The following is a 12,956-nucleotide window of genomic DNA, read 5'->3' on the forward strand; positions in this document are numbered from 1 at the left end:
ATACCTGGGCGGCAAACAAAGTTTTGGTTATTTCAACAATTGCCTTAAATCCGTGGACGTGGTGTATTCGTGAGATAATGACTCATTATATATATAGAAAATAGGAATTCGCACAAAAAAAGTATATTACAGTTGTAAACAATTACCATGCAATAATAAGTCGTGAGCATTCGTGACTGCTCTCAGCTGTTTTGTTGTTTCTCCCATCCCTATTATGTGGGGATTTTTGTTTGGCGGTGTTGCGTCCCCAAAGAATGAACAAATAAAACGCAAAAGGCTGGGCCCCTGAAAATCCATAGTGAAACATGGCCACGCTCGTTAAACCCAAAAAGGAGGTGAGTCCGTACAACAACGAAACGTACCCTTAAACTACAATAGACCAATTGTAGAAAAGCAAACGGTCTCGCCATGCAGTGCAGATCCAAAAAGAGGAAGAGGAAAACGCTGAGTTATCAACAAGTGAAGAACAAAGACCAGCAGAAAATGTGTCGCTGTTGGAGGAATTTGAGCGAGTTGCGGCCTTGGCCAGCAGTTCCAGTGGCGAAGCGATCATTAGCCATGAATGCAGTGTCTCCAGTGATGTCAGAGAAAAACCAGAAGTGTCAGAAACCCAGGAACCCACAGAAACGGAGACTGAACCCAGTGCTCCAAGTGCCCCGCCCTCAACTACTGTCCACATCGTTCAGTATCCGAACCTACAGCCCATGCAGTTGTCCAACTCCCAAGTGGAGGAGCACTCTGCCAAAATTGTTTACCGGAGGGCAGAATCATCCTCCTCCGGTTTTGCACTGGCCAAAAGTCACATAAAGCCTTGGAATGCCCAAGAACTTCGACAAATATACGATTGTCCCGAACTAGAATTGGCAAAACAGTTCGAGCTGGAATTTCTTATGAACTCGCTACTGGAGTCCAGCGAATCGGATCCACTCTATGCTGCTTTAATGGAATACTATGAACTGCAGGGCAAGATCACCGCAAATCTGCATGATGTGGAAAAGCTGCGAAAAGGCTGCACGGAGTCCCAAAAACAGATCTGGGTGCGCCAGCCAGTAACGCGCAATTTTAGTGGAACGTGTGGTGATGGCAATGTGGTCCAGGAAAGCATCACATACGAGTAAGTAATGACTTTCTTATGTAAACAAATCACCTACTAAATTACTTTTGCTTTCAGTCAAATAAAGGTGGACCCAATTAAACTAGAAGTGGCCCAAACCGCTTTGACGGGTCTGTACGACCTTGTCTGCCACACTTACACCAATAATCTAATCACAGCAAAAATAACCAAAGTTAAAGTTGACCAAATAATTAACGACCTTTTGGCCTACCCCAGTGCAGATGGGCAGACATCGATTACATTAAATAACGCACAAACTGGTCACGCTCTGGAGTGTGTTTCCCAACTGAGAAGAGCTATTTCCATACTCTTTAGCTTCGTTCGAAGACCAAGTCCTAACTCGGTAATAACCGTACCTTTAAATTTGTATTTTTGTTTATGTTATCAGTAGAGAATTATATTAACAATTTTTCTACAAACAATTCGCCAATTGGCCAAACCTCTTATGTCAACGGCTCTACAGTAAAGCCTTTTTTAATTGAAATTAAGTTAGTAAGCTTTTTTTGTAAACAATAATTTTATATTATATCTTCTTTACAGAACTTCGACAAGGACCTTAAAGAATGGCTGCGCAAACTTATTGCCCTACAATTATTGCTGGCCACCAGAGAGGATCACTGGTTCCTGCTGTTCAACATTCTACGCTGTCCCAACGGCGTCGGTTCCTGGGCCGCCCAATTTCTACAAGTGCCCGGAACGCAAACAGTGGGTCGTGGTTCTCAACAAAACGAATTGCCTCTGGATTTAAACTCGCCCGAAATCAACCATTGCATGGCTGTGCTGCAGATTCTCCTGATGCCCGTAAAAAAACGAAACGAGTATCTCAAGAGTCAGGCCCAAGCACACCGAGAACTATCAGAGGCGACCGCAGCCACGGAACGCTGGATAGTGGTAGACTCCGATGGCGAGGACTCGCACACTCCAGCTGGCGAATGCATTGGCCTAAAGGAAAGCGATCTGATCGCACTGCTCAACCAGTTGCCCTTCGAAAAGATTTTTACGTGAGTGAAAACCTTTATTTAGTTGCAATCTATTTCAACAATGTTTATTTTTAGATCTGCTATGCGTATTGAAAAGTTTTTGGAAGACTACATTCTAGAGCCCGACATGATCACTGCTCAGCAAATGCTATCCGTGGTGGTGTTCTTTGCCCAGCTGGTGAAAACACTCGGCGAAGGATTGCTAACCTACAACAATGAGCGATATAAGCAGCTAGCCAAACGTCTTGGTCGTTTGGTGCGTCACACTTTGCAATATGTCTTTGATTATCACGAATTGTTCATGTAAGTAGAATCTTAATATAAGAAATAGTTCGTGTTTCTCAATAACTTTTTTTTAGAAATAACAACCTGTTCAAGTCCTCTGACATGTTTGAGCGCATCCAAGTGGAGCTGCAAGCCCTTCTCGTTCGCGCCTGCGGCTATATTTATCGCACTCGTAACCTTGGAACCTGGCAGTACTTTTCCACCTTGCCCTTTGCTACCTTGGACGCCGAGGTCGTGTGGCACTTGTTTTACTACCTAAATGTGGGTTTCCCCACGGATTTGACCAACGATTTAGTGAGCAACGCGGAGGCTGCCTTCCAAGCGGAAGATTTTTGGCGCAAATTTGACTTGGCCAATTCAGATGTGGCGCCTGAAGACATGTACTACCTATTACAAACCTTCTTTGAGATGGCCAACGATCGAAACCGCTCCAAGGATGGAAACCTCGTCAAAGCAATTTGCCTGCACATCTTTCACATTGGATACATACATCGATCTACGAGGGAGATTTGCTATAAAACAGCGCGTGATATGCTGGCCAACTTGATGGATGAGAATCTGTTGGGTTGTCTGCTGGTTCAGCTAAAGATGCGATACGGTGATGTAGATCAAGCGGCGTACCTTTTCAAGGCTCTTCCGCTCGAGAACTGGCACCCCAGCATGGATAGCTTTGAGGTCCTCTCTAACTGGCTTCTCCATTTTGATTACCAATCTTCGGAAAGCCATTTAGCTCGCCTGATCATCAGTCACCTAAACTGGGGACTGGACTGCGAAGGACGTCTTTTCCTGCCCCATAACATTCATGTGCGAATGGCTCATCTCGTAAATGAAGCTCTAAATAAGTATTCTCCCGAAGTGATTGGAGCCTCCGGAATTTCTGAGAGCGTGCGTCAAGTGTCCTCACTTATTGACTCCACTCAATCGAGTCGAGAGCAGTTTACCAACTGGTGCTGGCGCATGGTCTCTGTGCTGCGTCTGCATCTAATGGATCAGGGCGTGGAATCCGTAAAGCGCACCCTACAACATCCAACGGAGCCGCTTCTTTTCATTCCCGAACTGGAGCGAATGGAGATAATCTTCCAGGGCGTAAATGAGAACCGCCCTCTGGCTTTGTATGTAGGCATGTTGGTCAGCCTACATGGCCACTCAATACCTTTAATCTGCCAGCACGGATTTAATCTGCTACAGCAACTGCTTCTGGATCACCGACATGCGGCCACCATTCGATGCCTGGAGCTCATCGTGCCGCTGTTCTTGGAAACTCCTGAAACGCTGGCAAATTGTGAAAGGTAAAAAATATAATCTAAAGCCCTATACGAAATTTATTATACATTTCTTTAATAGTTTTCAGAGATTGTTAATAACTCTTCTGAATGCGGACAGAACTTATTTGAAGCTTGCTAAGGACATGGTCTATGCCAACTCCATTGGTCCCATTCTGGAACTACTGGATAACATGCTGCACCACCAGATTGTCTCGTATACAAAGTAAACATTAGAAGCGAAAGTCTTTTACAATTACTTATTCTCCTTAAATCTTTCCTGCTAGCTATGGTCTGTGCTCACCACTTAATCTTCTCAACATCTGGCTCAATTGCTTCACCACACTGCCGGGATGGTCTCAAAACTCGAATCTTTTGTATCTTCTCGATAAAATGCTGCGGATATCCTACCAGTTCACCGACTGTCGTGCTCAAGCTGTAGAATTCTTTTACAATTATTACAAGGTAAATATGTTATTGTATTTTAGCTACAAATAAGTCTAAAAAACAGGCTCAAAAACGTACTTTAAAAAGCTGTATATACAAAGTTGGCTTATTAATAACATTGTTGAACTCACAGGATTGCACAGATTGGAAGTCCGCACCCAAAGGATCAGCTTTAAAGGCCTTCTTTGGCGGTCAGTCTCCTTCTCGAATACCTGTAATCTCACCGCAAAACTGCTGGCTGAATTTGGTGTTACTGGAGATTGAGTTCCGTTTGGTGGACACGCGCATTTTTCCGGAGCTTTTGCGACAAATTTCCGTTCAGCCCGTGGAGGCGGCACTTAAAAAAGACCCTCTCTTTGAGCAAAACCAATGCCTTTCCAGCAAGCCAATTGGTTATATTTAAGTACGCTCAACTGCTGGCCAGCATGGACAGCAATCACGCTTTGTTTCCTATTGTTTGCCAGAAGTTTTTTGAGCTTTACCTTTGGAGGGTGCCCACAGAAACTGAGTCGCTTAACTTTAGTCACAACTTTGGAGTGTCCGATAAGTTTTACGAACACAATGTGCCTTTAATGAAGAGTATTAAGTCCCAACTCAAGTCCGCTGAGTCGTACTACTCCGCCTTGGCAACCAAAAGTGCCAGTGACGATGTCATGGCCCACTTTTATCGCAGCTGCTGCAAGCTGATGCAGAACTGCGCCCTCTGGCTGGAGGATACCCAAATCAATCGCTTCACCAGCGATGCTGAGCAACTACCTGCCCAGTACAACTGTGAGAAGCTGCGAGAACTGTTGAGTGGTCATGTCAACCACTGGACTGAATTCCTTTGTCTTGCGATGCTGCGCAAAGAACAACGCCACCAGGCGGATCAGTGGGGTCGGAAAATTATGAGAATTCCAAACCAAAAGGCTCCGAGAACTCCGTTGCAACCAAAGCCGCGACAGCCACCTGCTCAACATATTAAAAGCCTGCTGATTACTTATGAGAAGATTATTCCAATTCCAAGTCATGTTTGCGTTAAACCAATTGAGACTCCTCCCATCGATGGAAACCTCCTGACGCAACTTAAAAAGAAATTGAACACGTTTAACTCAACTGCCAAGTAAGTAATGAAGTTTCGGACTTAGAAACGGTTGATTAATATATCTGAATTGATAGCTCATACCATTACAAGACGTCTGAGTTGAACTCATTGAACCTTAACTACTTGGAAAGTGTGCCAGCTCTGTACCAAATGATTCCCTACGAAGAAAGCAGGCGAAAGGAGTGCACATCCCTACTCTTCAAGCGGAACTGTACTGCTCCCGCGAACATCAAATTGACGCCGGAGCATATAAGAATCAACGAGGTTATAAATCGCAAGCAAACACAAAATCGCGAACGGCATGACAAAATTATAGAGGATCTACTGTTGGCCATGAATTTGGATGACTTTGCCCAAGGCGTCGAGGAGTTTGGCATCTGTATCGGTGCGCTTCTGGTTGCTCCAATTGATTCAAGAGTAACGCAAATCGGAGTGGAGGTATTCTACTGTCTGGTTAAGAACCTAAACGAGGTTACCATGAAATTCCAGCCAACACACGACCTTTACTTCCAAGTGCTAGAGAAGATTGGGGTAAATGCAAAATATAATATAATATATAAGTAATTTATTATTTATTTAATTTTCATATTCTTTTTTATTCTTAGGTATTTTTGCATGCAGATCAGGCTTCCCAGGGTTTGGTCGTGCTACGTCTGGCCCTCGAGCGACCCGATCTCTTGGAACTTCTCGCAGGAGTCTTTGTGCCGAGCCGCACGGATGTGGAGCACTTCTTGCCCATGTATGAATTCCTCATTGATTCTCATCTCAAGCGCTGCGACACACAAACACTATTCGTGCTATTCTCAAAATTCGATCTGTTGGGTTGGATGGAGGCGTATCAGCCAAAGCTGAGTGAAATCAATCGCCTGCTCATGTTGGTACTCCAGGGTCTGGAGGCTTGGTCTCAACCGGATAGTAGTCTTCTACAGGATCAGTTTCGCCGGCATTTGGTGCATATATTTGGCTACGACTTTCCACAGCACTACGGCGAAGTGATGCAGCTCGTTCTGGATCGCACTTCTGACCAAAAGCTAATGCCGGTGGTGCTGCTGGATTTGCTTAATGCTTTGTTTGTCCGATCTAACTCTCCAGAGTTGTCTTTAGACCAAAACGAAGTACGTGTGCACGAGATCTCATTGGACTTCGCCCGGCGTCAGAAGTTATTCACCCTGAAGGCGGCAACCGATACGCTTTTGCTTTTGTCCCGACACTTTCAAAAGGAGAGACTTCATCACGGCCTGCATGGATTGTATCCCAAACACAAGGATTACTGTCAACCGCTGATCCTCTGGTTCACATGTTTTGGACATACGCTCTTGGCTTCTGCAATTTGTAGCTACCAGGAGCTACTAGCCGATCAAAGTACGTGAAGAACTATATATATTTTTTTAATACTCACTATTTTTGTCATTTATTTAGTCAGCGACATTGTGTTCGGCTCCATTGTGGAGACCTACGGACCCTGGCTCATCCCATACACCGAACAAACGGTCAGTGGCGTGGCCCACTGGATACGCCAACTGACTCCTGGTCAAAGCAAAGTGCTCTTGCCATGGAGTGAACAACATGTTAACAGCAGCAAGCTTATGATCCGTTCCTTCGTGGCAACCATATTACAAGTATTGCAGTATCTGCCGTCGTCAAGCAAGATCCTGGAGCACGTGTTCGCTTGGTATGTGCACCACTTCGCCCAACCCAACATCGCGGGTCATGTGTTGGCTCCCATTCACGAGGGCATGGCTCAATTGCCTTGGGAACGTTTCCAGCCGCCTGCACAGCATGTGGAGCTCCTGTACGATAGCCTGCAGAAATTCCTGCCAGAATCGCACGCCATGCTAGGACACATATTCATTCGGATTAACTGGAACAACTGGTTCGCCCAAATGCCTCAGCCGGTGGCCATTCTCTCCAGACTTTTTGGCATTTTCGTGAAGATCGCCTTCGAACCGAATATTCACATTCATCCCAATACGAGCAAAATCCTTGAGGAAGCCATTAAGTATCCGTGGCACCTGGTGGAATACAGCGAGCTGGAACAACTACTCAAGTGGTTTGTGGCCAGCGTGGAGCCAGCTATAACCCTAAAGCTCCCAGCTGAGAGTAACTATGCGGATCGTGCTGTTTTGGAGTAAGTTTAAATAATCATCAATTCAATTTAAATAAAAACGATATTTTCAATTGCTTTAGACTTCTTCGCCTGGCCTGTGCCATGTCGCCGGAACGCTCTGCTCAGGATGCAGTTGTTCTGGGAACTGCCAAGCGGATGCTCTACACCCGCTGCATGGTCCGCATGCAGAGAGCCTGCGGAGCCAAGCACAAGAAGCTCCTGGCCACGAAGGAGGGCGAGCGTGCCTTTACTGACGCCTTTCTGGAGCTACTAAATAGCATCGATCAGGCGATTAGCAGCTGCAGTGAGGTTCGCACGCCGGAGGAGCAGCGCAGGGAAGCACTTAATCTAATGCTCGAGCTGGTGGCGCCCACACAAACGCAGAGTCAGGAAGTCTCCAAGTAAACTACTTCATAAGATTTTTGAAATTAGAGTAACTCTTATAAATGAAATCCTTTTTCAGTATCCACATCAAGGCTCTTATTTGGTGGCAGCAGCGTAGTGCACCAGGCAATCTGGTCATGTGCTCCACCCTTCCCGCCATTGGCCACTTGAACACGTACATTGCCAGCATTTATGCGCTTTTGGAAGCCAGCATGGAGAACTACTTCCGCACCTCACCGGAGAATGCTCCTTGGCACGCGCCCAGTTGGCAGGGTCTGATAGAGGCGCTGAGCATGTCCCTGCCCAAGCTGGACCTCATGCCGATCATGCAGGGTGGCTATTTCTTCTCACTGCATGTTTTCGTGGTCTACAAGATGGAAGAGATCGCAACGGACGGTGACAAAGTGACCTTTTTGCAGGACCTCAGCCAGCTTCTGGAGAACCAAAAAACCAGCCCACTAACGGAACCACGGATGGCTCTTGTCTGGGGCGTGATTATTGCTCGTGGCTGTCAGATACTGCAGAGCAACCAGCAGGTTAAGAAGCCATTACACATGCTGGCAAGACACCTGCAGATTGCATCGACAAAAGCCGAAGGATGGGGCGATGGGCTGCTGGGCGTGATTGGTCTCAAGTCGGAGGTTATTACAAACAGGTGGGTTGTAGGACTACATTTTCTTTATCCTATATGAAACCTGTTACATTCTTTATTTCTACATGTTATCTCCAGCCGAAAAGTGTTGACCCGTTGTTTGGCCTGCGTCATCTTCTCATTATTTCCGGCCAACCGTGAACTCCGAATTCCATCAGAGGAGTACGAAAGCGCGGTTCGCGAGCTGTCCATGCTTCTGGCCAACAAAAAGTTCACCGACATCAAGCCCCTTATCGTTCGGGCCGTCAGCCTGCTCAAGGAGAACACCTTTCCCGATGTCCGGGCCGTGCCTCATATGATCTGTCGACTGATCAGCATCTTCTACGAGCAGAGCTACCTGACGACCATTCCAGAGATCTGGGACTTTGACTTCAAGCTTATTGTTACATAGCTTACCGACCAAGTGAAGCATTCTAACCATCCTAACAGCCAGTTGTGTTATTTTCCAGGTGTTATATATCATCTTACTAGGTTTAGGGTAAATAAAGTGATCGATTTTGTGCAATTTGCAAAATTGCAAAGAAATGTATTTGGCGACTTTCATTTGTGAAACATATAGTAAGTCTTCTTTCATCTTTTAGACTATAACTTTATTGGATATATCTCGAACGTGCATACTTGAAGCTATTTGTTTAAGCGTAGTTAAAATAACAATCTCGAAATCAGTACTGATTTATAAATTCTATGCCAATCAGGATCATCGACAATCTTGAATAAATGAATGTACAAAATTTTTAATACAATTGAACGAACTTTAAACAAAATATAAATACTAGACGAACGATAACAAATGAACATTAAAGGACTACTCTTAGGTATTGCTAAACATAAATACGGATAACGAAAGGGCAAAGCTCGTGACAAAAGAGCTTAAACGGAGGCAACCGGGCTCCGATTGGGCAGTCAGTCTTCCACGGCAAAATTGGACAGCTGCAGGTGCTGCAGGTTGTTGCGCGCATCGAAATACCCCGTATCCGTGGGATTGTCGGGTGTGGGCACAAAAGGCGGCTCCGTATTGCCGATATTCTCCCATTCGATGCATGCGAAGTGACGCATCTGCTGCACCTCCTTGGCAGCCGGCCGCTCGTTGGGATCCATGGTCAAAAGCAGTTCCACAGCCTCCATGGCATCGACGGATAACGCCTCATCACCCTCAGGCCATTCAATATCTAGAAGACAACGATGTACAATAAAATATAAATGCAGAAATATAACTTCTTACAAAAAGACAACTTACTTTTATTCAGAATGTTGTCAAATACTTTCTGAGGCGTCTCGTCGTTAAAGGGTGGAATGCCGGTCATGAACTCATAGAAGCATACTCCCAATGCCCACCAGTCTACGGCGGGACCGTGACCTTGCTTCAGCAGCAGCTCCGGAGCCAGATAATCGGGCGTTCCCAAGATGCGTTCGTTCGAAACCCGCGCCCCGCGACGCACTGACTTTGGAGTGCGGAATGGTGTATTGATGTTCACGTTTTTCGGTGTCTTTGGCAGAATGCCGGCTCCATGGTTGATAGGCGACATGGTGGGATCGTCGGATAGTTTCAGATGGTAGTGCAAACCTGACATTTTTTCGGAGGCTGCGTGTTCCTTCTTCTTGTTTTCGATGGAAAGGGGCAGAGCAAAGCGAGTTGCCTTCAGTTTTCCCAGCAGACCGCCATCACGACGTGGCAACTTCTGTGAGGAGACGGGCGTAGAAAATACCACATTGGCCACATTCGCCTCCGGTCCGAGCAGATGGTTAATGGGCATCTCGTCATCCGATAGAGAGCGCACCTTGAGGACCCCTCGAATCGGCGAAGAGCGCGCCTTGCGCTTCTTGGGCGTGCTGCTGCCAATGTTGAGGATCTCGATCTCCTGGGTCAATCCGGTGTTGGCGCTGCCATTGCCCGAACTGGAGCCATCGGCTTCCATACTGGACATGTTGTCGGAGCGGTTAACCAGGTTGATCTTCCGCTTCATGCCGCGCAGAAAGTCGGGACGCTTGAAGTGCTTGGACAGATTACGAAACGGAGAGTTCATTTGGATCCCGCTCATCTCGTTGCCGTTTGTCATATTGTAGCTCCGCGAGTAGTCAGAACAGCTAAAGTCCTCCTTGGACTGGCTCAGGTTCTCCGCATTCTTTTCAATCGACGAGGCCGTGCTTTCGCTGTTCAGATTCAAATGACAGCTGGAGTAGTCGTCGCCCTTGCGACTTGAAACGCCCGAATCCTCTTGCCCTTTTAGGATCCGATTCCGCTAGGGAGGGAAAAATAATCAAATTAAAATTGGAACATAAAAATTACAGGAGCACAGAAAACTTGATTAAAGCATTAAAATTTTTCTTAAGTTGTAGCCCTTTAGTACAGAAAAGAAAACAGGACAAGAGACAATCACACTCATGCACATGCCAACGCACCTCGTCGACCGATCGCCTGCGCATCATGGAAAACTCAAAAGATGCCTCGCTGGCATTCTCCAGCTTAGGCAAATGTTTGCCTCCATTGGTGGCCATATTACCGCTGTCCTGCTCGGCCAGTTTGCAGCCCTTATTAGAGAGTCAACCATTTATACAAATCAAAGCAATATTTACTGGTTTACTCCAGCCGCAGACTTACCTGGCAAGGAGCCAAGTCCAATGCGAACTCCACGCGACGTTTGCTGGGAATCGCATCCACTGCGGCAGCACCGACTCCATCCGGCTGCAGTGGAGGCGAGCACTTGCTCAAATCAGCCGAATTGCAAGTATGAAACGAGCATGATGAGCTGCTATCCTGGGGCTAAAGAGATAAAACAGGAACAATAAATACACAGAACCTCAAAATGTACATAATCAAATGTTAAATTAAATTAATATGTATTAAAATAATAATTGTAACTTTAAAAATTATGAAACTTTGCAAATCTCTACACTAAAGACAATAATAGTTTTGAATTAAAACTGTTCAAAATTTGACACTGGGCTTGGGAAGTTAGATATAGAACAATTAAACAAAGTCTTCCTTACTGTCAAGACAAAGGTAGGTATACCCACATTGATGTTAGTCGTGCACGTGTGGGTTATAGATTCATTGGCTTCTTCAGCGGAAAAGAAAGGGGACACTCCGGAGATCTTGCTGTCGCTCGTCTTTTCAGCATCGTTAAGTGAGGTGTCGGCTTCGCTGTCCGACAGCTCCATAATCAGACTGTGCTTGTTAATGGCCTGCAAAAAGTGTGATGTACCGGTAGCCACCGCTCCCATTCCGATGGCTTGTCCACTTGCAGAGGAACCAAAATCCTGCAGCTTTTTTTCTGAGCCGAAGGACAAATGCGAGGTGAGCGACAGAAGCTGTCCCGGCGTGCGGGCATTTAGATTCGGAGAGCAGTTTATGAGGTCCGATATCTCTAGATCTCGTCGCATATCGATCTTGCTCAGCCCAAAGTCGGTGAGCTTCACGTGACCAGTCGCCGAGAGCAACATGTTGTCCGGCTTGATGTCGCGATGCACAATTCCGTGCTGGTGTAGGTACTGTAGTGCCATTACCATCTCGGCAACATAGAATCGGGAGGTGGGCTCGTCAAAATACCCAAACATGGCCAGCAGTGATTTAAGGTCACCGCCCACCATGTACTCCATCACCAGGTAAACGTAGGACAGCGATTGCAGCGAGTAGAAGAGACTCACGCAGAACTCCGATCGGGAAAGGGCCAGAGCATTTCTCTCGGTAATCACCTGGGAAACCATGTTCTTGTTAATCATCTCCGACTTTCGCATCACCTTGATGGCGAACAACCGCTTTGAATCGTTGTTCTTGTAGCCCAAAAACACCTTTCCAAAGGCGCCGCGGCTAATTGGCTTAATGATAACAAAGTCCTTGATTGTCGGAAGCTGAAAGGGAGAATACAAATATAATGATTATTGAATTTCAAAGTATACACCTCGTTCCACAGAAAGAAAATATAAAATCAAATCTACGCGGTTATCTGATTTATTGATGCTTTGAATTACCATCAAAAAGAATTGTAAAGAAAGGAAGAAATAATGTGAGGCAAAATTGATAATACTGTAAAGATGTTCTTGTTCTCTCATACACAGAATTGATGTAAATATGCATGTGATTTTAGAATATTTTCTAAAGAATACAATTTAAATGATTGCAAAATGAATGTATCAATAATTTTTAATCATTGTCTAGTTCTATGTGATTATTCTTGAAGCTTAACGATTTCGGCCGCATTTCAAATTTTCCTTTGGAGCAACGGCTAACTGTAAACCGCCCACGTGAGAAACTCTTAACACCATTAATTCTGCCGCCTACCTTGGCATTCTGGGAGTGATTCTCCGGTTTGGTGGTGAGTATGTTGATCTTGTCCAGCAACTGTTCACTGTCTATCAGCGACTGGGTCTTTTTCGGGGTTTTGTAGTCGATTTGGATATCCGATTGCGAAGTCGCATCGGCGGTTTCCATATCTCCAAGATTTTCAATGTTTAGAGCGTGTATTATCTGCTGTTTTCAATACAATTCAGTTGTGGTGGGTGCCACGCAAGCCCTTCCTTTATATCGAAATTGGGTTTACACCTATGACTCCTTTATTGCACAATGAAATTTTTAAAAACACATTTAAAGCAGCGCGTCTATTTTTTTGGTAGTGCCCTTTCAGTATGACCAAACACCGACAA

At 45.6% G+C, this 12,956-nt stretch overlaps 2 protein-coding genes across 5 annotated transcripts; one reads left to right on the forward strand and one right to left on the reverse strand.

Moving 5' to 3' along the window:
- The first annotated feature begins 225 nt into the window (after nucleotides 1–225).
- Nucleotides 226–8,844, forward strand: LOC108087986 (ectopic P granules protein 5 homolog). Its single transcript, XM_017185587.2, is given in 16 exon segments — nucleotides 226–335; nucleotides 390–1,114; nucleotides 1,172–1,457; nucleotides 1,655–2,115; nucleotides 2,170–2,397; nucleotides 2,454–3,668; nucleotides 3,724–3,867; nucleotides 3,929–4,106; nucleotides 4,222–4,425; nucleotides 4,427–5,190; nucleotides 5,247–5,703; nucleotides 5,778–6,534; nucleotides 6,592–7,300; nucleotides 7,360–7,680; nucleotides 7,743–8,318; nucleotides 8,394–8,844. Coding segments are annotated over 16 exon segments (7,368 nt in total). The 5' UTR covers nucleotides 226–305; the 3' UTR covers nucleotides 8,707–8,844.
- Nucleotides 8,845–9,029: 185 nt separating this feature from the next.
- LOC108087987 (serine/threonine-protein kinase greatwall) lies at nucleotides 9,030–12,930 on the reverse strand. 4 transcript variants are annotated; one of them, XM_017185589.2, is made up of 6 exons: nucleotides 12,595–12,930; nucleotides 11,331–12,164; nucleotides 10,915–11,076; nucleotides 10,716–10,844; nucleotides 9,553–10,555; nucleotides 9,030–9,484 (listed from the first exon to the last, which is right to left on the reverse strand). In XM_017185589.2, the coding sequence occupies exons 1-6, from the start codon at nucleotides 12,742–12,744 to the stop codon at nucleotides 9,219–9,221; spliced, it is 2,544 nt and encodes an 847-aa protein (XP_017041078.1). In that variant the 5' UTR covers nucleotides 12,745–12,930; the 3' UTR covers nucleotides 9,030–9,218. The 4 variants fall into 4 exon arrangements, with proteins under 4 accessions (XP_017041078.1, XP_017041077.1, XP_017041080.1 ...); XM_017185588.2 differs by having other exon boundaries at nucleotides 11,304–12,164; XM_017185591.2 differs by lacking the exon at nucleotides 10,716–10,844.
- Nucleotides 12,931–12,956: the final 26 nt, after the last annotated feature.

The sequence above is a fragment of the Drosophila ficusphila genome, unplaced genomic scaffold, assembly GCF_018152265.1.
Source record: "Drosophila ficusphila isolate 14025-0441.05 unplaced genomic scaffold, ASM1815226v1 contig_791, whole genome shotgun sequence".
Taxonomy (NCBI): domain Eukaryota; kingdom Metazoa; phylum Arthropoda; class Insecta; order Diptera; family Drosophilidae; genus Drosophila; species Drosophila ficusphila.

Bases quoted from the DNA above. Each gene is read 5' to 3' on its own strand.
- LOC108087987 (XM_017185588.2), bottom strand. From the start codon at position 12,744: ATGGAAACCGCCGATGCGACTTCGCAATCGGATATCCAAATCGACTAC. The intron at 10,845-10,914 runs GTAAGTCTGCGG...CTCTCTAATAAG, and splicing joins TGGACTTGGCTCCTTGCCAG to GGCTGCAAACTGGCCGAGCA. The intron at 10,556-10,715 runs GTGCGTTGGCAT...TTCCCTCCCTAG, and splicing joins GCAGGCGATCGGTCGACGAG to CGGAATCGGATCCTAAAAGG.